The sequence below is a fragment of the Alosa pseudoharengus genome, unplaced genomic scaffold (genome assembly GCF_046254945.1).
Source record: "Alosa pseudoharengus isolate Yale_2024_CS ecotype anadromous, Long Island Sound unplaced genomic scaffold, YU_APseudo_1.1 YU_APseudo_1.1_scf_22, whole genome shotgun sequence".
Lineage (NCBI taxonomy): Eukaryota > Metazoa > Chordata > Actinopteri > Clupeiformes > Clupeidae > Alosa > Alosa pseudoharengus.
In genome coordinates this window covers 13120617-13145398 of record NW_027468680.1, presented here as the reverse complement: position 1 = coordinate 13145398, position 24782 = coordinate 13120617, and the positions used below count along the sequence as shown (strand labels likewise).

The following is a 24782-nucleotide window of genomic DNA, read 5'->3' as shown; positions in this document are numbered from 1 at the left end:
CCTGTAAGAGTTGGACCCATCGTTTATCTGACCTGTTATCACCACTGCTTCGATTCTCTCCCACTACTCACTTTTGTGTTTCACAGGACATCCATCATTAGGTCAGCGTATGTTTGGTCGGGAGGGTGTTGCTCAGAGCTTTTGGTTACATTGGGAGCTGATTTGCTTTAGCGCTGCTATTGTTTTTCCGCCCCGCCAACCCCTCTCTGGAGGAAATGGACGGCTGTATCAAGTTGGAGCACACTTCCTGTGCTTGTTGTCTTGAGAGGACCTCTTGGGGGTGGCTAAGAAAGTGGCCGGAAAGCAGTCAGCATTCATCAGTCTCAGGCAGTTGAAACCAGAAAGAGAGAAACACAGAGGGAGAGGCATACCAGCTTTCAATGTGCGCAGTGACTACTAGGCTTTGACATATCCTTGTGCCGTGTACAGGATCTCATAAAATGGAGAGCTGGATATTGTTGCTGAGCTTTCTGCAAGTTGTGTCTTGCTTGGACACTTTTCACTATGTCATTCATGGAGATGAGGCGAACTTTGAGGCTGCTACCAAAAACTGCCAGCATGAAGGAAACCTGACCAGTCTGTCCACTCGGAAAGAGGTCCAAGCGGTGCAACAGGCCTTGTCACGGCATCTTCAGTCAAGTGGGGAGTACACATACTGGATAGGTCTATGGAGACAGAAGCAAGAGTGTGTTGAACACAAAGCGAAGTTAAAGGGGTTCAAGTGGATGGATGGAGGCAAAGAAGCAGAAGAGATCAAGTGGAAAGAAGACCCTGAATCCACATGTACACATGACCGTTGTGTATACATTTCTATCAAATACGATGGGACTTCCGTCGTGGACTGGGGATTAATAGGAAGCTCGTGTAAGAAAACGCACCCTTTCATCTGTAAAGTCAAAGGCGAGAAGCAGACTCCTGCACCCAAAGACTGTACAATACCCACTATCGGGGGGACACATGACCACATACACAAAGTGGGCAATCCCTCCAAACTGGACATAATTTGTGACAATACAAAAATGTACAACCTAACTTGCGATACTAAAACTTTGGAATGGATCACAAAAGAAGGGAACACAGTAAATTTGTCGACTGTTTGTGTTCCATGCCCAAAGGGTTTTGAAAAGTCCTACACGGGTCAATGTGTGGATATTGATGAGTGCAAAAACCAACCGTGTAAAGACAATAGCAAATGTGTCAACTTAAAAGGATCATTTCAGTGCAAGGACTCAACAACACAACCACCCAGTGGCGTACTACCCACGGATCCCCACACTCACCCAACCCAGCCCAATACCCAGGGACCTTTCAACACCCAGGAGCCGGATGGTACTGCCAACCCAGGCAGCATCGTCCTCATAGATGTGACCGAGTCATCTCCGGATTATTCCCACATCTACATCCCCGTCATCATAGCGGTCCTGGCTCTGCTACTTCTCCTGGTGGTCATCTTGACCATTGTAGCATGCTGTCGCAGGAAGAAGAGGAAGCGCTCAAAGAACCTGTCTGGGCCGAAGGCTTCCAAGGAATCTATGGCACTCAGGGACTCAATGGAGAAGATACCTTAGAAGTGACCATACCGAATGGAGGAAACATGGGTGATGACATCCATTAGTCTTTTCTCTATGTGTTCTCAGTCCTGGCAGTCTACTTTACAATGGCTGCATAATGCTCTTCAGCTAAGTGACAGAAATAAGCCACTTGGACAACTGTTCACCCTCATACATGGCCTTAGGGGTATGAAGTGCTGTTATTTTATAATGTGCCAATTGGCTCCAGCTTTCTTGCACTTTTTGTTATCAGTGGCTGTCGAAGAATGTACAGTAAGTGAAGAATTTGATAAGTGTTAAATATACAGAAAGTTCTCCAGGAAAACTAAAAAAAAACCTGAAATGACGTAAGTTAAATACATTCCTGAAATGTGTTCATTTGTAACATAGTCATTCAGTCATGTTTGCAGAGTAAACATCGCTAATAATTTAGAAAATGTAATATAGTTTCTGCAGTTTATTGTAACATCATTTTTTCTTTACTGTTCATAAACGGGCATACAAACATGTGCAACCTCAGAAAAACGGATCATTAAGATCTGAAACATTGTACAAATAGATAATAAACCAAATAAAGGGGCGGGGGAATGAAAACATGAGGGATCTATCATATCTGTTAACACTGATAACTACAGAGAGCACATCAAAAGACATGAAACTAAAACTTTCCCCAGTTATCAGAGAGAAGCCGCTTTTTCATTTGTGGAAATCAAAGGCAAAGGCTGTAGAGCAAGACCCACAATCCCTAAAACAAAAACATTGTGAGAGGACACTAAACAAGATAGCTGAACTGATATCCGTGGGCAGGATGAGGTCATTTTGTGAGCGTAAACAGTACTTTCCTGTAAAAACAGCAGTTGCGTCTGCCCCACCCACCCTGTCGTGATGTAGTCAGTTAGCAAAAGAAAGCTTCTCACAAAAAGGTTTCGTGCGTAAAACAAACTATATCGCCGACCCTGTTCCTGAAACAGACATAAGCGACGTTCACCACAAAAGTGCTACAGTCACAGAATAAGCACTGCGGCCCCTTAGCGTCACTACAGTAGCAGCATAAAATCGCCTCCCTACTAAAGAGTCAGGCATGTCTTACGACTTATATGGATCGTTAGGCTACTTTTAATGATTAAGCTACCAATAAAACGTAGCTACTTCTATTAAACTTGGCTGACTTGGAGAAAGATGCTACTGGGCAATAATGCTTTGTTCATTGGTAAAAAAGTTACTCTGGTGGGACTTCGTCTTCTGATGTACATTTCCAAATACAGCTTAACGAAACAGACAAATACTATTCTGGCATAAGCAATGAAACAGGTAAAGGTAGTACAAAGCTTTGTTCTATTATGGACATTTAACATGTTCCTTCGTTTACAAAGTTGTAGTCCTGGAGGTACAAGTACCATTTCTATAGGTGCTATCTGATTCCATATTGTCCGGTTGAAATTCATCTACACTGTATCCGCGACTTTTCAAAGCAGTTGCGTAGTAATCGATAGGTTCCTCAGTTGCGTTGTCCATCCAGCGGAGACATAATATTCTCTGGAAGGAGCGTTTGAAATTGTCCGACAGGAATCCGTACAGTATAGGATTGGCGCAGCTGTTAGCGTAACCTAAAATTACCGCCAGCTGGCTAAGAGTGGCATTATGTGTCTCCACAAAGACATTAACAAGTTGTACGACGTGAAAAGGCATCCAACAGATCACAAACACGGTCACCACCATCATAACCATCAGAGTGATTTTTCTCTCGGACTTTTTGCGCTGCTGCCAGCCAGCTTTCAGCGCAACCACTCGCATCTTTACTATGATCAAGACGTAACACATACATATGGCAATGACGGGGAACAGAAAGCCCATTAGAAAGGCATATACTATAAACACTGCCATCCACTGCCTCTGTGGTTCTGGCATTTGCATATTACAAGCGACTGATCCGTCCGAGTTCGGTGCTGTGCTGGAAAATATAATAATTGGTAAAATAACCAGGATGGAAAATGTCCAAACTCCCAAGTTAACCATCTTGGCGATTGTAGGTCTCCGGTATCGGGCAGCTTTTATGGGATGCACTACGGCAATGTATCGGTCTATGCTTAGTACAGTCAAGCAATAAATGCTGGTAAACATATTTATAGCGTCCACACTTAGGACGAGGCGGCACAAGAAAGATCCAAATGGCCAGTGGTGAAGTAACGAGGATGTCACCAAAAACGGCACACTCAACATAAGTAACTCGTCCGCAATCGCCAAGTTCAAAATGTATATATTTGTCGCCGTCTTCATTTTAGCGTACCTAAAAATGACATAAATGACCATGGAGTTCCCACACAGCCCGACCAAACAGACCACTGTGTAGATAAATGAGATCAGAATTGCGCTACCGTGAGAATCGCTGTGCGTTTCATTGCCGGAGGAATTCATCAGGAAAAAACTGTCCTCTAAATTAAGAAGCTTGGACGACGTGTTGGGAAACATTCTGGTGAATTTTTTGAGTTCCAAGAACGATGTAAAAAGTGATGAACTGGCTTTTAAATAATCCGTACGAGCATTTTCCTTTGTTTTCCGAATAGATATCCCTCTGGTCGTTTTCGTGTTGCGGCGCACTTCGAGTTTCAGCACCATGGATAGCTACACCAGTGAAGGACCCCCCCTCATACTGGATTTCGCGACGCGCGTCACACGAAGCAAAATGACGCTGCCTGAAGTCTTAATCGATACCGAACTGAACTGATAGACATCTTCACAGAAATGCCTGTCAAAATATGGCTTCGTGTAAGTCTTCTGCCATTTAATTACCTCACTGCAAAGGCGCAGTCATGATTTAGCCTACTTAAGCGATCATTACGCACACAGCTGGGAGCTTATGGACCACTGTAAAACGCACATGTACATTTACAGTTAAATATGAAGACATTTGGTTTAACTCTCAGTGTCCAGACATTTTAAATCTACTCAAGGCCAGAGCAGCTTGTAATGAAGATGTTGATGTAGCATACACTAATTGTAAAAAAGGGAAAGAGAAATCTTTCACAAATTAAGCAATTATCTACAGATACATACAATACATCTATATCTACAGAAAAAAAATTGATACAACAAATAGAATAGATGATATGCTGAAAGTCCAATACTTTCAGCATATCATGTCATCCTTCAAAACTTCAGGTACACACTGGGCAAAATATCACACACACCACACACAAGTGCAGGAAACACACTGGGCAAAATATCCTGTCTGTTGTCAGGTTGACCACCAATGGACTTGAAGTGATCTCCCAACATGCCTTTGCACTGCCAACAAAACCCACACTGCCCTGCAAAACTAGTAAGCCTGCAAATAATAGTTATGACTTAATTTTTCGTATTTGTATTTCAGTTTTATGTACATGCCATAACTCCCAATTTGCTGAAATATGGCTAAAATGGGAAACAATACTAATCTCCCCCAAAGTCTGCTCACAACATCAATTCTTTTCATATTGTCCTATCCTTATTACAGAGCTTCAATCCATCAAATCACCATTCTCACAGTCATCTAATTTCTAGTTCCATCTAGTGGTTGGATTCCCTTTAAATAATGCTTATGAAAATGCTGACTGTTCATTGGTATAGGTAGATCGTTGTTAATAGATACACCACACTTTAAAGAAGGTACACACTGGCTGAACTTTAAAATGAAGCATAAAGGATTTGTTGGTTGAGCAGCTTGAGGATGGAGGCTGGTCAGGAATGCTTACCTCTCTCTCATTCAAGTGTAAATAACTACAGAGCAAACACTGACGTTCATGTATGGAAGGCTATGGTCACCTCGCAGCTTGTGCGTGCACTGAGGCAAGACTCATTTTGATTACATCCATGACATTATTAGGCTTGATAGGAAGGACAAAACTTAAAAAGAAAAAGAAATAAAAAAAAAAAAAACAAGCTGTGAGGAAATGGCATGAATGTCCTCAATCAGAGCGACAAAAATTTGAAATGTGTTGCCATTGTAATGAGCTACTGGTGCGGGCGAGCCTGAAATGTATTCTGGATCTCAGAGGGGTTTATTCTCTGTGTACTTTCATTAGCACGTCTACAATACTCTACATGTGAAAGGATGCCGGCCCCCAGTGCACCACATCTAATTTAAATGCGAATAATAAAGAATGAGGGACATTACAGAAGAATGCTTTTGTCGCTCGGGCAAGTTGCTCCCTGTTTCCGTTTGCCCAACCCCATCCAAGTGCCCCCACTTGCGCAGGGAACAGTGATGGCTGCCCTTGAAAGGTAATGAGTATCGGTTGGGCCACGGAGATGGCAGCGCAGATGGCTGTATTCGCACTCTGCTCTATCTCTCCCTCTCTCTTCCTCTCTCTCTCTCTCTCTCCCTCTCTCTTTCCCTCCACCTCTCCCCAGTTATCTGCCTGGCTCTGGAAGAGAGCCAGCTTTCTCTAGGCAGGTGTTCTGGTTTTCATATAACTCAAGCCTCTTGAAGCTGAAGGTTAATTTTTTCAAACAGGTCTTTCCTCACCAGTTTTTTCCAAACACCAGTGAATACTGAGGAGATGAACACTAAGAGGCCCGTAGGAAGAGCAGAGCCAAAGCCAGAAGTGATATAATCTCTCTCTCTCTCTCTCTTTCTATATATATATATATAGATATATATATGTATATATCAGTGTGTGTGTTCATCAGTGTGTGCTTGTGTGAGTGAAGGGTGGGAGGAATCAAAAGAAATCAGAACAAATCAACAATCATAATCATAAGGATTATAAGACAAAAAGGGGAAGATTCAGAGGTCTGATAAGTATCAAGTTCAGAAAGAACTTATCAGAAAGTGACACAATGTGGACAGAATCTATGTATATGACTCACTTGACATAAGGCTCATTTGAATTGAGTTAGACTCTGTCTAGTGGGTGTCTGCATTTCAAATAGTTTTCTTTGCAGGTGTTTTGTGTTGGTCATTACCACTCATTTGCATTTAGAATTTTCATCCTCTGACTTGACTCACACAGTCACAAGCAGAGCTTGCATGGGGAAAACCAATGTGTCTGGCCATTACAACGGTGTGAATCATCAAGCATTAATAACATGAATAAATAGCACAGCCGGCCACTGCACCAAAGAGTACATGAAAGGCAGATAGGAAAAGAGTCAGTGAAGTGCAAAAAGGAGAACTGAAATTGAAATGAGTATTGAAGCCAAATGGAAATGCACATATGCCAGAGGAAAACAACCCCTGCATCAACACAAACTAGATGTACCGCAGAGCGGTACAAAATATGACCGCCGCCCAGTCCAGCACATTTTTTCCACAAAAATAAATCACGCTGAAAGGCCTATATGATTCTAACTGTCTCACTAAATTGCATTATCCACACTCAATTCTCACTGGTATCTGCTAGACAAGTACCAAAACATGATTAGTTCATAGATTTCACATGTAAAATTCATTTTATACAACCCCACCCCCATCTTGCCTGTTCATAATTCTGAGAAATTCTTGAATTGTGTGCATGTGTGCGTGTGCGTTTATGTTTATGTGTGTGTGTGTGTGTGTGTGTGTGTGTGTGTGTGTGTGTGTGTGTGTGTGCGTGCTTGTGTGTTTGCCTGCGTATGTGTGTTTGTGCATGTGCATGCATGCGTACATATGTCTACTGTGTGAGTATGTGTCATACGTATGATAACTGTGAATGTATGTGTGTGCGTGTGTATCTGTTTATGCACATGTGTGCACATGGAATGGGTTAACATGACCCCTGGAGGCAAACATACGGAAAAAATTGGTCATCCTAGGCCCTACGGTTCTCAAGATATTCACAGAAAACTGTGTCTGCCCTACCCTCCTTTCGGTGGGTCCAGTACAGCGGGGGGGCTACAGATCAAAACAAAAAACGATGGTTCCATGCTATCCATGTGGGGTTACATGCCCACCAAGTTTCGTGTACCCCGGTCTTTCAGTGTCCCGGGAATCCTTGTTGGTGTACGGTCACTAAATGTACACATAAATTATTTTATTGTAAGGCCCCCCATGAACGAAAGTTCACAAAAATTGGCATGCATTCGGAGGGTGTCATAATGATCCTACACTTTCAATTTCTTGCAGTTTTGACCATGTCAGCCAGAGATATTGTGATGAAAACACCTTATTTTTTGCTTTTTAATTTTTAACTAGGTGGCGCTATACATGAAATAAGTGGTAATGGGATGGGTTGACATGCCCCCTTAAGACCAACATACAAAAAAAGGTGGACCTCCTAGGCCCTACGGTTCTCGAGATATTCACAGAAAACTGTTTCCGGCCACCTACAGGCCAGTTGGTGTATAGTAACATAAATTAATTTATTGTGTGGCCCCCCATTAACGGAATTCCACGAAACTTGGCGTGCATTCAGAGGGTGTCATAATGATCCTACACTTCCAATTTCGTGCAGTTTTGACTATGTTAGGTCACAGATACCTGCGATTACAACACCTCATTTTTACTTTTTTGTGTTTAACTAGGTGGCGCTATACATGAAATGAGTGGTTATGGAATGGGTTGACATGGCCCCTTGAGATCAACATACAAAAAAAAAAAGGTCCTCCTAAACCTTACGGTTTTCGAGATATTCACAGAAAACTTCGCTGCGCGGCGGTCATAATAAGAAGGCACATCTGCATGTTCAAAGGTGACCTGTTTTACCCACAAGTTCAGACACTGTGCTGCACTTAGATCCTGTTTAACATTCACTCAGTTGAAACACTATATTATTGACACACACATACTTTTGTTGTGTCACAAAAATATATTTTGCAGCGTAGATGCATCTTGATGACCATGACTGTTAGTGACTATCAAACCCCTACACTGCGTATATACGGAGTATAATTACGAAAGCTGTAGGGAACCTCTTAGAGTGGCATGTAGAGGTGGAACCTGTGGCCTCCAGCTTTATTGCCAGTGTAGATGGGGGGGGGGGGGAGCGGTCAGCGGGGAGAGGCTCCCGACTCCTCTGCCTCCTGGAGCTCCAACGCTGTGCCGTAGTCCTGCAAGGCCTCTTGAGTAAGGCCCAGGTGACCACGCACGTCAGCACGCAGTTTATACAGCAAAGCATCACTAGGCTGCAGTTCAATAGCTGCAATAAGCATGCACACACACGTACACACACACACACACACACACACACACACACACACACACACACACACACATACAGACACATACAGACACAAGTAAATACTATGTAAACACAACACACTGACTCATATAGGTATATATAGTGTGTATCTAAATGCACCCACTTCGCATATCTTTTTACATGTACAAACATAGCTGTAAAAACATAGCCTGGGAAGAGTAGAGTCTGAATAACATCTATGGGGAAAAATCATCTAAATACAAGTGGAGTGATATTGTGGATATTATCGCTGACAGGTTATCTGTTTGTGTCATGGAAAGGCATTTTTATTAGTCTTAATAGTCTGACACCCACAATAGCACAAAATATCAGCACAATCATACAACCTGCACATTTATTAAAGAAATAATACTCTGGGTTCCTATGTTTAAGATATGTTCTTTGAAAGATTGTTTCACAAACTGACCTGTAAGATTAACCCCTTTGTGACACAAATACCCATTTCATAACATGGTACCCCAAGTTGCTTTTGGGGTCTGATTAGGGCCAACAGGTGCCGAATCCCCTTGGATAAGGTCATTGAAGGTGTATACCTTGCCAGGGCTATGCTGGGAGGATTGGATTGGCACTAATTGAGTTGATTGAACAGCATCTGAGCAGACCAGAGTTCTTTTTAAATCAGGACAGAGAGCCATGGACAGAGAGCAATCACCTTTCTCTCAGCAGTCATTTTTATATGAAATACATGGCATGCCCAGTTGTTATTAATGACATTAATTAAGGTTCTAAAAAACTGAACAAAGACTTCATTAACATAATTTGTAACACACCTGTGCTTGCCTTACTATTTCATGTCAAAATGGCTGCTGTGAAGAAGGTCTAGTCAGCATTGGTTAGACAGGAACACAAAGGCGTCATGAGCCAGGGAGTTTTTTGCCCATAGGTGCTGATGAGCTGAAGACGCCAAGGAGCTCTTCCATCCTCCTGAAGAGTGCATTTAACTTTCTTAATTTGGACATTTATGGTTAAAGGAATCTGTTTTGCTTGAAAAAAAGAGAAACAGTTTCCCTCATTTGTAAAAAAAAAAAAAAAAAAATCTGGACGTTAACGATAAGTGATAGTTGGGTTAGGTTTTGTGTCTGTGTAGTTGGGTTAGGGTTTTCCCAAAGGGCAAGGTGGATTCAAGTGAGTTGTGCGGTAACTATAGCAACCTCTTGCCTCTAATCTTTCTTGAGTACGGAGCAACCTCGACATATCCAGAAAAACATGTCTCTGTTCCTGACTATGTAAAGTTTAGAGAGGGACCAAGACACCCATTTGCAATTTGAAACAGTATGATGCAATTTAGGCAACACAGAGAATACAGATAAAGTTTCATTCATATGATTGCTTAGTTGCCTTTTTGCTGGAGGCTGACAAAATGAATAATTGCAGGCTTACTGCTGATAAAAAGGCAATTTCTGTGTTATTATATGATACACTGGTTGCTAATAGAGCAAAGTTTCTCCACTGCAAATCTTGCTGTCTGGGAATACAATGTCTGCACATACAAAAGGAGACTGACCTACTTTTTCTATATCAAGCAATTAATGATGGGAATGCTGGTAGTGAGTAACTGAGATTTAAGATCAATGATTCAAGGTCCATAATCCTTCGTAGGTGTAGTAGACTCAAAGGCCTCAGATGTATAAATGCAAGCCTCTAAACCACAGATGCACAAACATGAGGGTAAGAGGGTGGTCATTATGAATATAGACCTAGAAAGCTTATTTGTTTCAAATCACAAATTCAAGGTGTTGAAATGAGAAAGCTCATTTGGTTACACTTTACTTGACAGTGTCGACATAAGAGTGACATGACACTGTCATGAACGTGTCATAAACAAGTCATAAACGTTTACAACACAACGCGTGACATTCGGTTTTTGTCATAACAAGTTAGAGTTAGGATTATGGTTAGGTTTAGAGTTAATGGTTAGGGTTAGGGTTGGGGTTAGGATTAGGGTTAGAGGTTAGGATTAGGTTTCATGTGTCATGACAGTGTCGTGTGTTCATGACAGTGTCATGTCACTCTTATGTCGATACTGTCAAGTAAAGTGTTACCGCTCATTTTTATGTCTCTTTGGTTCAGTTACATATTTTTCATGAAAATGTGTCATTTGTTTTATTTTTAAAGACAACTTGATCTATTTAAATCACTTTATCATATAAGTATAAGTAATCAAAGAAAAACTGAAAAAAAAAAAATGGTTTTGTTTAAGATAACAAAGATGATTGTGGAGTTGATTCAGCTACAGGGATTTGATTCCACAATAGTTTTACCTGGTGAAAGTCAGGTTGGATGAAATAAATAAATAGATAGCTAACATTACATCCTGCCTGACCCTGACTGGGAGCAGATGTCTGCTGACTGCTCCATGGAAAGCCTTAGGGGCTCAGGTGTCAGTCCCGGAGCTCCGAAGAAAAGAAGATAATCTGCCATGCTGGGGGAGGTCACACACACTGCCCTCTCTCTGAGAACACCCCATTTTACACACCAAAGACATAACCTCAGCCACAATTTCTAACGAAGAGAGAGAGGGTCAAGGTTTCATTTGACCTCCATCAAGTAAGGAAAGACACTAACCCTCTGTTAACGCAGTGATTATGGGCGGCAGGAACCATGGGGAAGGTTCTATGTTTCTCACAGTAGGCAGCAGGTATTAAGGGGGTATCTAAAGGTGCAAATCTTTTAAGGCACCAGTTTTTAGATTTTAGCTGAGTAGTGTTAGCAAGACTGAAAGCGTCATAGACAGAATGGTGCACGAAGAAAAGATAGAGGTGAGAATCTACATCTTGAAAATGAGCTGTAAAACAACCAGTAAAGGTGAAAAGAGTCAAAGAATGTGTGAGAATGATAGAGAGCACGGGGAGGGAGACAAAGCGGGCCCAACCTTGAGTGAGGTCCCTCTCTGCACTGCGGTATCTCCTTAGGGAGCAGTAGAGGTTGGCCCGGTTCAGGTAGACGTGCGAGGAGTGTGGGTTGAGCTGCAGGGCCAGGGTGAAGTCCTGCAGAGCTTCCGGAACCTTCCGCAGCAAGGTGAGCGTGATGGCGCGGTTGAGCACGGCTGACTCGTCCCCGGGGTCGAGCTCGATGGCCTTGCTGTAGTACTCAAGGGCCTGTAGGCACAGCGGCAGGAGCTTTCAGTCCTGCTCTGACCAGATAGGACATAATGGCCAACTAACCTCCAGACATGGGGAAAGCCAAACCATTCAAGCCTACTACACATTATGCAAAAGAAGACCTGCAAAGCAATGCTGAATATGTGTGTTACTTAGAGGAGAAATTCGAAAACAATCGATTTTACCTAGATCGAGTTGCTGCAGCCAACAGCTAAAGCTGCCACGCAGTGTACCGACAGTACTCTGTGACCTTGAGAAACGGAGATCTATGTAAAAAATCGCCGGAGTTCTCCTTTAACAGAGTTTGTTTACAAGCTGTGTGCAAATGCAGACTATTTACAGTGTATATAATAATTACCAGCAGGGGGTTAGTATTTCATTCATAATGACTGATCTACATAATAATCAAACATAGGGGTGAGCAATGCTATATTCTTTCCAAAGGTCCATCATTTAAACTGGCACCCCTGTTTACGTACAGTATATACATGACTGCAAGAATGTGCTCTACAAAATGTTATTTATATACAGTATAAATACAAATATATATATATGCTCACACATGTTAAAATAATTCCACACAAAAACATCATGGTCTGTATTTTGATGTGCAGTTACCGGCAGGGCAAGTAGCCCTCTTGAATCACTGAGGCTACCATTTACTGACAGTGCTGATGTAATCAAATGCAATTATCTCTGGGTGTGATGTTTTGCTCGGCAACTAAAGATGCGCGTGCCCACTCCAACCCATGAGGGGTAACCATAACGATACGCATTGCTGTCACAAACTGATACCTGGATGTTCTGTATTTTTTTTCTCCAGATTTTCTGCTACTCCCCAATGGGCTTAATGCTAAGCTATCAGAAAGCCCTGTGGTCAACAGAGCATGCTTTTGAATGAAAATGATCGCACAGGTGGTGAAAACATGTGCATGATAATTCTGTTATGCTCAAAGCATATTTTAAAGGAACTGGTTTTCACAAGAACGAGTACCCCCACCCTTGCTCCTCCAGTTTCAGCTCCAACTACCCCACCTTCAAACCTTCCACGCTGACCTCCAGCAACATACCCAGAATGCAATGTGATCTCTTACCTGTTCAAATTGCCTGTTGAAAAAGTAGAGGTTTGCGGCATTGAAGTAAGCCAAAGAGTAGCTGGGGTTCACACATATGGCCTTCTGGTAGTCCTTCATGGCAGTGGATTTGTCGCCTAGATACTGGCTGATCACGCCGCGATTGGTGAGGAGCTGGTCGTGCAGCGGGTTGTGCTACACAGAGGACAAAAAAGAAAATGAGACAGGAAAACTTCCAGCACGACATTGACAGATGTCGTCACACGGCCTCTTCAGGCTATAAATCACCGATTGCCATTTTATTGCTGACCTGTGAAGAACAGCAGGTGTGTCATGGCACCTGTAATTACGTCTCCTTTTGACAGGTTAAGAAAAATGAACGTCCACTGTAAATGTTCTTTGAGGCACTTTTATGAGAGGTACCACACCGCATGTGAAAGAGTGTGAGAACGGCAAAGGCCAGCAGGGGGGGCATCCATCATTAAGACAGGTCTGACCTTCATTACAGTGCGAAACACGGTGCTAAATAAATAATGGAGGTTAAAATATGTAGAGCAGTGAAATATAAGGGGCAACGGCATGACCAAGTGATACAGAGAAATGCCACATTTTTTCAGCTCACACTGCAGCCTAATGCTGTACCAACCAAATGGTTGTAGGGTAATTTAGCATCAAGTGTCTGTGACACTTGTACAAAGAGTGTTGATATTGGAGCTAAACATCTAATCAAACTACAAGACTCCCTTTTGTACTCCCGAGGCAAAGTGTTGATTGGCTGGATTAGCATGTCTGTCTGATCCATTTTGTTTCCCATTTACAGAGCAAAGACGATGCACAAATATTGTATGTATATATGTATGTATGTATGTATGTATGCATGCATGGTATTGTATGAGTATCCACACACAGAATGGATCCTGGTAAGACATTTGCTGAATTTGACAAAAAGTGCATTGGATTAGAATCACAGATTGCTTCTTTAACTAAAGGGGAACATGCGTTAAACCTAGTATGGAGGTTCACAATCCAGCATGTCTGATCCATGAAGAGGCATACCCTCAGTGCTTTGCTGATGTCCTGGAAAGCGGCGTAGAGATTCCCCATCTGCAGGCTGACCACAGCCCTGCCTTCATAGGCGGCCCAGCTTGAGGGGCTGATTTCCAAGGCAATGGTGAACTGATTCCAGGCCTTCTGGAAACATCCAAAAACCTTGTAGGAGAGGAGGGGAGAGGGAAGACAAAGGAAATCAATGGCACTTAGTGAAAATCAATGTGATACGGGTAAATGAGAGAAGTCGGAAACCATGCTCAGAGATATGTTGCCCCTGTTGAGTGGGGAGATAGGGATAATTACGCAGGATCCTTGTGTGTGTGTGTGTGTTTGTTTGTGTGTGTGTGTGTGTGTGTGTAGGATGGATGGTGGTCTGATGAATCAGATATAACTACAAAATGCAAAGCGCATCTTTCTAATTCGACAGTCAGCACTACCATGGTGCAGCTGAGCCAAGGTCAGTTGCTTTTCACATAAAAAACAGAGAGGTTCATGCACAAATGGGAAGAGATGAACCGCTTTGATTTAGAAAGTGTTCACCTCTTCACTGCATGTTTTATTTCAAAAGTGGAGAATTCTGCAAAAGCTGATTATGTCTCATAAAACTCTCTCTCTCTCTCTCTCTCTCTCTCACACACACACACACACAGACAGACACACACACACACACACACACACACTACACACCACTCCTGTCTAAAGCTTCAGCACTGCAGTTATTCGATGGCTAATAAAGCGCCTGTCACGATTTGTCAAGTTTTAACAATCGCACGGTCTCATATCTCATATCCTGGCAACGTGCACACACAGAGTAATGTAGAATAGGCAATTTTGAGACATATCATCAGCTGAAGCATATTAACCAATGGACATGCTATAGATCAAATTAAATATCCATCTTTCTGCATCAGAATATATTCAACCTCATGAAGAGCAGCCTTTTCATGAGAAAGAATCTATTTCGAAAGTCTATTTCTGTGTGGCAAAAAATCCCACAAAGCCTGTAGCTTAACAAATAGAGGAACAGCACTAGTGGAGTTGGCACTGTCATGCTCTCCACATTGTGGAGACATCAGGAGGTTTCTTACAAACAAAGCACAAAAATTGTAGTTTTACATTTAAGCAAAAAGCCCTGAGAGGCCGTACGTTACACGGATTTTAGCTAAGGGGTGTTGTTAGGCACGACGCGCTAGCATTGTGAGACAGATATATGGTTTTGATTTTCCATCCTAAAGAGACTGTTGAGAAACAATCTCATTGCATGCTTCAGCTACTGCCAGCTGCCAGTCGGGGTGCTGTTAAAGGTGGCGAGTTCCCCTGATAATACTTACAATAAATGCTGGGAAAGAAGCCATTACAAGTGTTACAACAGGCAGAACATACAGTGCATACCACAAAAATGGCCATTAGACTGGTATGTCTGGTATGGTTATGTGTGATATGTTATGGTTTGTCTGCCTCTGTGTCTCTAAACAAAAGCTAGAGAACGTAAGTTATGTGTGCAATATTGTACAAGGCAGCCTTGAGATACAAGCAAATTATTATTATATATATTTTTGTATCTGATTGCTGCAAAACTGTTCAAAAGAAATGGGAGAGTGGAGTGTTTGATTTCCATTGTGGAACTTCACCATTTCCTTGAGAGTCACTTATTCAGCTTTTGGGCACAGAAGAGCCTTGTAGCACACAACATCACAGACAATGTGAGCTAGCTTGAACTTTTCTGTTTCCCCTGGAGAAAATAATGGCTGTTTTTGTAAAATTCTAGATGCTATGATGTTGAGTCATCAAACCACAAAAAATGCTCCCACTTTTTTACTGTCCATCTCTGATGAGACTGAACGCAGGAAAGGCTTCTGCTTTGCTTGGTAAAGACCTGGGGCCGGTTCCCCGATAACGCTTACTCTTAGCGCGCTAAGAAGACTCAAAATATATATCTTACCAAAGTTGTTTATGTTCCTAAGTGTGTTCCCCGAGGTGATCCTTAGGAAGCTTCTTTACACGCTGCCTCTTACGTTCGACGTTACAAAGGCGCTGTCCCAAGTGAAGGTGCTGAATTAGTTGACATCGATTGCTCAGGAATCGATTTTCTACTTCACGTGAAGGTGCATGACGGCGTTAAGAAACACAACACGTTCTATGCAAATGAAACATTCCTCAAATTATTCCAGTAACATTTATTTTAACATAGTTTAAGTTATCAGTAAAATATAAACTATTAACTAAATTATCAAATTGTCAGTAATATGTTCACACGATATGTTGTGACTGGTAGACTAACCGGGTAGGCCTATCGCTCGCTAATCATCCACCCTCCTTATCCCGTTGTGCCACTTGTGCCGCTTCTTGACATGGATTTAACAACTTCTTAAAATTATGTAATACACTTTTATATTAATGGTAAGGTACCCTACAATTATAATTGATTGGCAAGCAGCTGCAGTTACTTCTGTTTAATGTGGTATTGATAGATAGATAGATACTTTATTGATTCCCCAGGGGAAATTCAAGGTTCAAATAAAAAAAAATGCCATTGGTTAATGTTTTCAATAAGAAGCAACCTATCTACAATGAACAGAGAGAGATTTAGATACAGTATGGTGGGGAAGCAACGTAAAAAAAGGGTACCAAGCTTCTCGTCAGAGGAACTTGAAGTTTTGCTGGACGAGGTGAGCTTGCGCAAGGTGACACCGTTTTCCAGCTTTCGGAATAACTTGTGCAACAGCAACAAAAAAGAGCTATGGAGCGACATGGACTACACGGCGTTTTTGATTCAATACAAGGACACGTTGGATCGCTGCCATAGGCCTAGTTGGTCGCTTACTGGACACCACCATGCTTACCCATTTATAGATCTTAGCCATTTAGAGGCAAATTCTTTGCCAGCTTTTAATTATCAAAAGTGATTGCCAATTTGAACGCTTTAATGACATTACTAAATAGCCTAGGCTAATTACCACCATATTAGTTCTGAATAAAGTAAACTTCATAAATAGGCCTGCATCCATTGCAAACATATTTTATTAGTCTTAAAATGTCCATAACATAAAATCATCGTTGAGCCACAACATTGTCAACATACTGTCGGCCTACAGTATGTTGACTTGTACTGAGCTGCGCTGATTTCTAAAGACTGCTGCACAGTGGCGGCGACTAGCGTCTTGAGAGCTCAAACAACACTAAGAGAGAGCTTACGAATGGTCCAGACCAACCTTACGAACGTGTGACTTACAGAAGATATACTTAGCGTACGAACGTGTCGGGAATCGTGCCATAACGTTAAGAGATAGGTTAAGGAATAGGGAATAGGTTAAGAACTACTTAGCGATAAGAACGTTTAGGGGAACCGGCCCCTGATTTCCATCTCAGGATGCATATGAATGCTGTAGACTGAACAAGGTTTACGGAAGTATCTCAGCCCACATCATGATATCAATTAGAGATGGATTTGATCTTTTTAATACAGTGACCAAGGAGGGATTTGAGACCACACACACTTAGTGGATGCCTCACCCTTTTTGCATCAAAATATAAATGAGATTCCATAAATCATATATCATACAGCTTTAGTATGAAATATGTGGAATTCTTATATATAACAGTGTTTCCCACAGAATTGGATTCAATTTGTGGCGGTAGCAGACTTGGACAACGGGGTGGGTCTAATTGTGTAGGTCTAATTGAGTGCCTGTCACTTTCACGTTCGTGAGGGAACCCTTGCAAATTGCAATTTTAACACAGTTTAAAGGCTGCTGATGTGTGGATGCAATTCATAACGTTTTCTACATAGTTAAAATAAAGGTTCGTACTTCTCCTTGGGACAAGCACTTTTGAATTTTGGAAAACACTTTTCCATTTACATCGGGATTTTGCATTCAGTGTCAGAGTCAATAAAATGAGCCCTTCAACGAAATTGACAAGCAGCTGTAAGTAGGCTAAGCATGCTAAATTCGACATCCAAACAGTATTCTAACGTTAGCTTTGAGATACTGCTTGATTGCATAACTTAACTTAGTTTAGTCTCTTCAATGTATCCTACTATGTTGTGATAAGATCTTAGCAGAGTTAACTTCAATGCAGCAGTTTTGAACAAATTTGCGTAGCATGGTCACGATGCTAAGCGGATTTAATAGCAATTTAGCCAGACGTCTTCTATGCAATGCTTCTATGTGGCTACAACAATCCTTCAACAATCGTGAATATTTTTTTAAATGCACATGCAGAGGAGGGGCAGCAGGCTACGAGAGAGAGCGGGGCGGGACAAGGAAAGGCTGTGTGCGTAAAACGCGCAGGTCAATGGCAATGCAAGGATTTGATCTTATATTTAAATTAAATTAAATTAAACATTTAATTTAAGAATATTTATGTGTGGCGGCCGATTTTTATTTCGTGACGCCCCGTCACAGATTATCCTTATATATATATATATATATATATATATATTAAACTCAAATAAAACCTGAAAGGTTTCTGCCACCAGCCTTTCAGGACTGTGTTGCTGTATCTCCATGCCTTCAGCAGGAGGACCAGGCAGAAGCCTACTAGGAAGTGTCTCGGTTTTCACAATCAACGTTTTTTTTCTTGCTGTTGGCCAGTTTTAAGCAAGCCATTTCCACAATTTCAGAAGGAAAAATGTCCATCATTCAGTTTGAATACCTACGTATGTACAGCTCGCAAACAATCATGAGAAATGACCATCCACCTGAGTGCTAGACAGCTAGAGCATGCCGCCAGTAGCCTGACATTGCTGTTACAGTTGCTGTGATTGGACCTAACGTTGTTTGGGTCCGGATGCGGACTGGAGACCTCCTATTGAGTGCCCCTGCTCTATCGGCATCCATTAGGACCTGAGTCACTTGGTTTGACTCCTCTCACCAATTGTACCTGAAAGTTGTACCCCAGGCATATGCGGGCATTGAGGCAGAGTGGATTGAGGTGTAGGGCAGACAGGAAGTCCCTCTGGGCCTGCTTGTTGGCCTGCGCGTGGCCATAATCCATGTAGACACTGCCGCGGCCGACATAGGCGTCCAGGGAGAAGGGGCTGAGCCGCATGGCCTCGGTGTAGGCCTCCACAGCCTCCTTCAGCTGGCCCAGCCTGCACAGACAAGGGAACAATGGGGTGGTCATCCCTGTGAGGCTCACCACACAAATTAGGTTACTCCTTTACACTGCTGAATACTGTTATGTGTTACTGTACACCGCTGATATACTGTTGTGTGTTATTTTTTGTGTGTGGTGATTTCTGTATCTTAAACTGGAAGGCATGTAAGAGATAAGCATATATCTCCCAGCTTATAGATACATATCACATACAACATAGAAAATGTTTTTTCAATGTCTTGCCACTTTGCATTTATGACCACTTCTACATAGATAATCAAATAATTCTTAATTAATTAAATCAATTATATATACTGTCAGATAATCTCTAACAACACCTGCAATACTGTAAAGATTAGAAAAATATATTTCTAAAAATATCAATAACAACATCAATAGGTCCTATCCAACCCATTTAAAAAACACTGGTCATACACATCCATCCAAGTCTTCCAGTGGCACTCCTTGAAGAACAGCACTCAACAACTAATGGCACACCACTAACTCAGCAATGCAGTGAATTTCTCATGGCTATACACCACCACTTATAATCATCCTCTGATTGATTGCAAGATTGCACCTGGGCAGGGTGAAAAGACAAAGCAATTGTGAGTAAACCATTTCACTAAGCCCCTTGCTGAGCATGGTTTGCGATGCTTGTGAAGTGTTTTTCACTTCACTTAAACCCCTTTACGTAAGTCACGCTGGTTCACTTTCAAGGACAAGGAGAAGTTCAGAGAGGCCCAAAACAATTGCTCACTGCCAGGAGCTCAGTAAATACAACTCTCCTTTTATACCCCCGCCCAGTGACAAAGAGCTCTGTGCACACACACACGGCGCAAGCAAGATGATTTCAAGCATGTGTCCCTGAATGAGATGTGACCAGTGTGTGCATTCATCTGGGGGTGTGTGTGTGTGTGTGTGTGTGTGTGTGTCTGTGTCTGTGTGTGTGGCTGTGTGTGTGTGTGTGTGTGTGTGTTTGTGTGTGTTTGTGTGTGTCTGTGTGTGTGGCTGTGTGTGTGTGTGTGTGTGTGTGGCTGTGTGTGTGTGTGTGTGTGTCCTATTCCAATCCAGAGACCGTTTTACTGCTTATTTTGATTGCTTAGCCTGTGTGGGCCAGTGACCTGCATTGATTCTCCACCAGATCAGGCCTAGATTAGAACAATAACCTGGAGAGTTAATTGAAAGCATCCATCATTATGCATCACAGGGTAGCCCGGGTCTATGATCCATATTCTTGTCCTCTGGTGCTGTCTCTCATTCTGTTCTGTGGTCGCACCCAAGGGACCACAGAGCAGGAATGCACATTCAGTGGAAGTACAAACAAGGACAAATAATTTTCCAGGAACAGACAATTCACTGGGAGATGGTGCAGTATTTTATTAGGATGTGATTAGCGCCTGTTGTTTCTATAATTCAATACCGTTGATTTGCATGGCGGAAGCATTTTATTGTTGAATTTGTGTGCCAGGTGTTAGCTATCTCTATCTCCCTGATGTATTTTCTTATGTCTCTGAGAAATGACAAATCCATCACTGATGGCTACCCACTGGGGACAATTTACAGTGTAATGAAAACAAAACTAAAAAAATCAGTGAGTGTGTGTGTTTGTGTGTCTGACTGTCTGCATGAGTGTGTATGTAGCGATGTACGGGTATGCATATCTGTGTTTGCATATGTTTTTGAGTGTGTGTGTGTGTGTGTGTGTATATGTGTATGTATGTGTATGTGTGTGTGTGTGTGTGTTTGCGTGTGTGTGTGTGTGTGTGTGTGTGTGTGTGTATGTGTGCGCTGTAAGGCTCTGACCTGTGGTGGTACACTCCCAGGGCATGGTGGATGGCTGAATCCTTTGGTTTTCTCTCTGAGGCTTTTACGAAATCCTGATTTCAAAGAGACATACAAAGACTTACAAAGACTTACACCATCGCCAGTTTTCCACTGATTCAATGGCGATGCATAAATACCAGCACCACTTCACTTCTTGCACCACAAACAGCTCTTGTATTGAATAAGATGATTGTTATGTATAAGGCATACCTCAGCATTGAGCTTTGTAAATAAGGGAGATTTCCCAGGATCTTGACCCAAAATACAGGAACATTTCAACATTGGGCTTTCTGTTGCTGTCCCTCTGCTAATAGCAAGAATTCACTGGAATTCACTGCTGCACTAATTGAATGAGGTGTGAAGCTAGGTTGAACGTGACTTTGCTTAATTGGTGTCAGGACGTGTTCTCACAACAACCACACATTTATAAATAATATCACTCATAAAGATGCACATGCACCTTGAAGCAAGGAAAATTATGGTTTTCTGCTTTGTCGACATCTGTTTCACAGGAAGGGCAAGGGGGTAGCAACAGGACATCACTAAAGAGACTGACAGGTCTGAGGGTAGCTTATCTTGTAAGAGCATTGAAATACAGAATATTTATAGGAAGACTGCTGTAAAAAAGGCTAAAATATGTGAGAAACCCAGACTAAGTGGGAGGGTTGACAGGTATGGATTATGGGTTTCACTACTGAATGGTAATCATTTATTAGAGTGACATTCTAGCCAACTACCAAAGCCTAAAAAGCGGAATTTCTCCGAAGCAATATTTTGGGAGCAAGAAAATATATGTTATTACTGTTAAATTGTTCATCAAATTGTTCATACAATTCATAGTATTCATAAGCACAGACTAAAATATTGAAAGCTATGCTGTTTAGCCTTAATCTCTACTGAAGCTTTTTCACTATCACAGACAGATAACTGGCATATTTCTCTATGACCTCAAAAAAAAAGATGAATTCTGGTATTTTGCAATGGGATGAGATGATGAAAATCTTCAGAGGATTCAACAACTGCAGACAGTTTTGCCCTACCCTGCTTTTCTGCAATGTCTCTTAAAGCCTTCATCACTTTGGTCTATATCCTCCCCCCTCTGCCACACACACACACACACACACACACACACACACACACACACACACACACATACACACACACACAAAGCCATCTCTCTTCTCAAACTGCTGAGATGTGAACAGCGGCAGACACTGAGGCGAGGCTCTTGACAGTTTTACACCATGCTGAATTGGAATTTCTCCATACCGCCAAGGCATTGTGATGATCATTAAGTTCCACATAGAGAAGGCCGCGGTTGATCAATACTTTAAGGCTGATCTCTCTCTGCTCAGGGAGAAGCAGGACAATGCTGTAGTCTCGCAGGGCCTGGCAAAAACACACACACACACATACACACACCCACACACACACACACACAAAACACAGCCATGTTTGCAGCAGTCGAAAGGAAGTGAAATGAAATATTGATGGAAAGGTTAAACTAATGTGCATGGAAATAGCAGCACTGAAATGAGAACTGAGTAATTAAGAGAGAAAGGAGGAAAAAGACAAGAGGAGAAAGGAGAAGAGAGGAGGAGGAGAGAGGAGGAGAAGGGGGCAGGACAGTAACATTACCAGCTCGTATTCCTTCATCTGGTGATAGCACACGGCTCGATTGTAGTACGCAAAAGAGCAGGTGTTGGCCAGTTTGATGACTGTGGTCAGGTCCTCCACTGCTCCTTGGTATACCTGTGGGGGAAGTACAACTGTGAACTGAACATAAGCATGAAAAATATTTTAAAGAAAATCTGAGGCACTGACGAGGATTATAATGTTTAAAAAGTCTTAATCTCACATGGCTATTCGGTTAAAACATGCCTACGCGTTTCGACATCAACGGCTGTGATGCAGAAACGCAAAGGCATATGCACACTAGAACCCAGGGGGAGTTTATCACAACAATAAAATCTGCTGTGATTTTTGCAGTAACTTTCAACCCATATGCCTTTCTCTGCGAACATTTATCTGGAACCTACAGTCTATACTGACAGAAAATGAAAGTGCCAGGTGTACCTTTAAATAATCAAGTTGATCATCAACAAATGTCTGTCCATCATAATGTGCAATTTCAAACATACCATCCACACCGAATATAGCTGAGCCCATGCTGCTATCACTAATAATGAATTTTTTGAAATACAGATGTCCAGTTTGGCCTGTAGCTAAATTCAAACACTCAGGTATTTCTACAGTCAAAAGGCCATTACCACCCCCCTGAATGCCACAAGCAGTGATGTGAATAAATTCATCCAATTCCCTTGTGAAGCTACATAAAGATACACACACAAGGCATGAGGGTTTATTGGAAGAGCCTGACTGGTTATGACTGGCTTGCTGACAGATTCATTTGTCTTACTCACCTTCAAGAAGTATTTGAAAGCACCCCTGTACAGATACGCCCTCACACTGTTCGGCTGCACCTTAATAGCCTCGTTGCAGTTCAGAATGGCCTTCGAATATCTGCCTCTGCTCCCATAGAAGGTTGCACGACTCAGATACACCTATTTGTAAAGGGTTCAGAGAGGTCAGAGAGAGCAAGATCAGCCAGATTCATCTGTTATTTTTAGTCGTCTATGAGAAATAAGGCTGGAACGGCACAAAGATATCAGGGTGCAGTTCATACCAGTTTGGTTTGGACATAATACTTTAGTAGGAGTTTGATTCAATAGAAAAAAAAAAAAAGACTTGACCTCTATTAGGCCCTAAGAGAAATTCTGTGAACGGTCCTGATCTTATGGTTGCCATGCAATGTCGAGATGCAGCAACTCCAACTCATGTATCAATTCATGACATTAGAATCAGAATCAGAATCAGCTTTATTGGCCAGCTTTGCGTAAACAAACAAGGAATTTGACTCCGGTTAATCTTTGCTCTCAAAGTACAACACTCACTTAACATATAAGAATAAAAAATAAATAAATAGAAGAATAAAAACAGAACAGTAAGAATAGAATGGAGGGCAGTAGAATATGGCAATGTGGCTATGTATAAGTATAAATACAGTATGTACAATTGCAATAAATAGAAGGGGGGGGGGGGGGGGGGTTGCAGCTGGGGACGTCCGCCTCCTTGTTGTCCTTGTCAAGGTTGCCATGGCTGTGGACACCTCAACAGGCACAGGCAAGATACAATATACAATTGAAGAGAGGGTAGGAATAGTGCAATATCAGTATAGACTGAGATTTAAGATTTAAATATAAATATAGTGCAAGGCAGTTCAGTGCAATGATAATGTATTAATAACAATATTGTAATTGTAAGATTGAAGCATACATGAGGTAGATGAGCAGAACAGTGTTGATGACTTTCTTCAGTGTAAGGGTGGGGGCTATTTCTGAGCGTTCAACAGAGTGACTGCTTGTATTGGGGGAAGAAGCTGTCTTTGTGTCGGCTGGTTTTGGCGAACAGGTCTGCAGAGATTTTTGCTGCCCTTTTCCTGACCCTGGACCGGTACAGGTCCTGGATGGAGGGAAGCTCAGCTCCAATAACCTCTCTGCAGCCCTAATTGTCCATGCAGTCTGGCCCTGTCCCATAACATAACATGATAATATAGAATGAAATTCGGTCAACGTGAAGGGTTGCGTTGGCATCTAACGTGATTCAGCCAATCATAATCAAGGGCCGGAACTATACGTTTTAGAATGTGAAGAATGTAATTTAGAATACGTTTTGCATGAGCTTGGCTAAGCTGAGGATTCTGCTGAACAGGAAATGAGCAAATTCTCCTGTAAGTTAAGTGGTCAACCACTCAAGGGACCTTCACTAAGAACTACAAAGGACTGTTTTTTCCTAGAACCATTTCTTTCATAAAAATACAAATTTCTTACTAACTAACCTTCAAGCACATTTTGAAAAAAATCC

At 42.0% G+C, this 24782-nt stretch overlaps 3 protein-coding genes across 3 annotated transcripts in view; 1 reads left to right on the top strand and 2 right to left on the bottom strand.

Moving 5' to 3' along the window:
• The first annotated feature begins 313 nt into the window (after window positions 1-313).
• On the top strand, window positions 314-2144 carry clec14a (C-type lectin domain containing 14A). The gene has a single exon (XM_076300605.1). The coding sequence runs from the start codon at window positions 441-443 to the stop codon at window positions 1566-1568; it is 1128 nt and encodes a 375-aa protein (XP_076156720.1). The 5' UTR covers window positions 314-440; the 3' UTR covers window positions 1569-2144.
• A 771-nt stretch (window positions 2145-2915) lies between these two features.
• Window positions 2916-4019, bottom strand: sstr1a (somatostatin receptor 1a). The gene has a single exon (XM_076300606.1). It carries the CDS (start codon window positions 4017-4019, stop codon window positions 2916-2918), a length of 1104 nt encoding a protein of 367 aa, XP_076156721.1.
• A 1645-nt stretch (window positions 4020-5664) lies between these two features.
• The window catches only part of ttc6 (tetratricopeptide repeat domain 6), a 38403-nt gene continuing 19285 nt past the window's right edge, over window positions 5665-24782 (bottom strand). The window contains exons 19-28 of the mRNA XM_076300129.1: window positions 23282-23422; window positions 22497-22610; window positions 22128-22247; window positions 20838-20911; window positions 18816-19026; window positions 13926-14090; window positions 12903-13061; window positions 11580-11805; window positions 8526-8644; window positions 5665-5712 (exon numbers count right to left, since the gene is read on the bottom strand). Coding sequence (XP_076156244.1) covers window positions 5665-5712; window positions 8526-8644; window positions 11580-11805; window positions 12903-13061; window positions 13926-14090; window positions 18816-19026; window positions 20838-20911; window positions 22128-22247; window positions 22497-22610; window positions 23282-23422 — 1377 coding nt within the window. The remainder of the gene's footprint in view (window positions 5713-8525; window positions 8645-11579; window positions 11806-12902; window positions 13062-13925; window positions 14091-18815; window positions 19027-20837; window positions 20912-22127; window positions 22248-22496; window positions 22611-23281; window positions 23423-24782) is intronic.

Excerpts from the sequence above, each read along its gene's own strand:
- clec14a (XM_076300605.1), top strand. The coding sequence starts at position 441 with ATGGAGAGCTGGATATTGTTGCTGAGCTTTCTGCAAGTTGTGTCTTGC.
- sstr1a (XM_076300606.1), bottom strand. The coding sequence starts at position 4,019 with ATGTTTCCCAACACGTCGTCCAAGCTTCTTAATTTAGAGGACAGTTTT.